The sequence below is a fragment of the Orycteropus afer genome, unplaced genomic scaffold (genome assembly GCF_000298275.1).
Source record: "Orycteropus afer afer isolate SDZICR_OR568_19922 unplaced genomic scaffold, OryAfe1.0 scaffold00618, whole genome shotgun sequence".
NCBI lineage: Eukaryota > Metazoa > Chordata > Mammalia > Tubulidentata > Orycteropodidae > Orycteropus > Orycteropus afer.
The window spans coordinates 230,849-233,650 of record NW_006922205.1 but is presented as its reverse complement, the minus strand read 5'-3'; the positions used below and the strand labels follow the sequence as shown (position 1 = coordinate 233,650).

At 36.8% G+C, this 2,802-nt stretch overlaps 1 protein-coding gene across 1 annotated transcript in view; it reads left to right on the top strand.

Annotated features, from left to right (window-relative positions):
• NUDCD3 (NudC domain containing 3) overlaps positions 1–2,177 on the top strand; it is a 31,472-nt gene extending 29,295 nt beyond the window's left edge. The window contains exon 2 of the mRNA XM_007956419.1: positions 1,848–2,177. Within this exon, the coding sequence (XP_007954610.1) occupies positions 1,848–2,177 (330 nt within the window). The remainder of the gene's footprint in view (positions 1–1,847) is intronic.
• Positions 2,178–2,802: the final 625 nt, after the last annotated feature.

Genomic DNA, 2,802 nt, shown 5'->3' with positions numbered 1-2,802 from the left:
TCTTTCAGGGTTTTGTATATACCATCCCATTGCCTTCTCGCTTGCATGGTTTCTGCTGAGAAATCAGAGCTTATTCTTACTGGCTGTCCTTTGTACGTAACTTTTTGTTTTTCCCGTGCTGCTTTCAGGATTCTGTCTTTGTCTTTGGTTTTAATGAGTTTGATGATGATGTATCTTGGCGATTTTCTTTTGGGGTCTGTCTTGTTTGGGGTTTGTTTGACTTCCTGAATGGATATAGTCTCATCTTTCATTATTTCAGGGAAGTTCTCCTCCAGCAAATCTTGGACAATTTTCTCAGTTGTGTCATTTTTCTCTTCCTGTTCTGGAATTCTAATGACATGTAAGTTATTCCTTTTGATGGTATCCCATATGAACCTTAGGCTTTCTTCATTTTGTTTTGATTTTTTTTCTGATTGATCCCTTTCCAAAGAAGTATTGAGGTATTTGTCTTCAGTCTCACTAATTCTGTCTTCTCTTGATTCAATTCTCCTTTGCACATCCAGTGTCTTATCTATTCTTGAGAATTTAGTATTAATCTTCTGGTTTAGCTGTAGATTTTGTATTATTTCTAATTTTTTTTAAAATTTTTTCTTGTATTGTCTTCCTAAATTGTTATAGGGTTTTCTCTCTGTTTTCCCCAAGTTTGTCAGTGTTTTCTTTGATTGTCTCTTAATACGTTGAAGGTACCTGAATATAATTTTTTAAAATTCCTTATCAGGGTGTTCCAATGCTGCTTCTTCCTCAGGGATGTGTTGTGGGTCTGTATCCTGGTCTCTTGTTTCCACTGCTGTATTTTGTTTCTTTGTGTGGACTGTGATGATGGTCTGTTATCTCCGAGACTTTGTGACATTTCCTCCTGTAATTTCTTCAGGAAGCACTACCTTTCGTTCAAAATCTAATTCAGATCTTTTCTATCCAAGAAGCCTAGAAACACTCATTCTCATCTTCATAATCTGACAGGGCACCACAGTGTTTATCACAGCCCTTCTCCTATCAGAGATGTTTACGTGTGAGTCTGACTGGGCTTCGGGTGTTATATGTGCCTCTAGAAGAGTACATTCAAAATGCCATGTTGCTTATGTACAGCTTTGGGGGAGTGGTCTTGGAACTTTCAAAGTGGTTACTGTCTAAAAAAGGATTAAGGGCCTCTTGTTCACACAACAGAATTTTGAGTGCTTAGAGGATAGAAGGTGTCATATTTATTTATTTATTTATTTATTTTGTGTTAATTGCATATTGTAGGCATATAGTAGATATTTGTTGAATTAGATTCTCAAGCTTTTTAAATATCATACCTTCACTTAGCTCTTATGGTGTAGGAATGATAACAGCCCTGCAGTAAGCTTACTTGTATGGACTGTTTGTTTAGTGAAGTTCAACTAAATTTTAATCTTACTATTTTGAATTTAAGTTATTGGTGCTTTTATAACTCTCAGTATTAGGGCAGTTTGTTCCTTTGCATTATATACAAGACTCTTTTGGGGCCTGTAAAGATAATGATAGGTAGGATCAGCTAGTTATGCATTCTTTAAACCAGGAAGGTAGACTCATATTGGCTTGTGAGTTTTTGATTTTGGAATCAAAATCAACTCCTGTTAAAGATTGTTTTCATAGTAACTTTTGGCAACACTAAAGGGCATTTCTGTTTTGCCAGTGGGGACACTTTTTGGTCTAGAGAGAGAGGACAATATTAGCTTAATGTCCAGTTCATGATGGGGTTTGTCGCCACTGGTCCTTTCTACTGCTTTTTAATTTTTTTACTTAACAGATTTTACTACATTTCTGTAAGAATGTATGATACAGTACTGAGCAGATGAACTGATTGCTGGATTACTGCTTGGTTTTAGGTATTCAAAACCTTTGACCACATGGCTCGTCAGGATGACGAGAAGAGGAGAAAGGAACTTGAAGAGAAAATCAAAAGAAAGGAAGAAGAAGAGGCAAAAGCTAAAGCAGCTGATACAGCTGAGAAGGAACCTGTACCAGTCCCAGTTCAGGAAATAGAGATTGACTCAACAACAGAATTTGATGGTCCTCAGGAAATGGAGAAAGACCAGCCTTCAGGCAAGCAAGGTGCAGTCCAGGACGAGGCCCGTAGTTTGGAGGAGACAGAGCCTCCAGGAGCAGTTGCTGGCATTGCTAAAGTCCCTAGGGAGCCACTAGCGCTTCCCAAGTAAGAATTTCTATTTTTTAGTTTCCTTTCTTTTGATTAAAAATATTTTATTGTGTTAAGGTAAGAGTTTACACAGCAAAATATGTTTCCATTTTTCAGTGTGTCATTGTTACTGATTCCGTTCTGATTGTACCATTTCCAGTATTCTACTTTATCTGCCCTCTTACCTTCCCATCTTTGCCTTAGAGTAATTTTTGACCATTTGGTCTCCCACATTTGATATTTTTTTCTTTCATTCATTTATTTTTTCATTTTTGCAGTGTTCCCTCCCCTCTCCTCTCACCTCTGGTAACCAGCAAAGAAAGTTTCCTTCCATATATAAACCTTTCCTTGACTTTTTACAATAATGAATTAATACAGTATTTGTCCTTCTGTGATTCAGGTATTGCAGTAGGAGTTATGGGGGATATAAAGACATGTGCCATAGAAGTTCAAAGGAGGTGGCCAAGGAGGATTTCTTAAAAGGACTTAAAAAACCAAGCCAAAACCCACTGCCTCACATTTGATTTTTTTAAAAAGAAACTCATTGCTCATGAGGGATTTTCTTAATTTTATGATCCAATTTGTTTTTCAGCTAACAGCATAATTTTGGTTTGAGATTTAAATGATATTTCAGGGCAGTTGCCTTG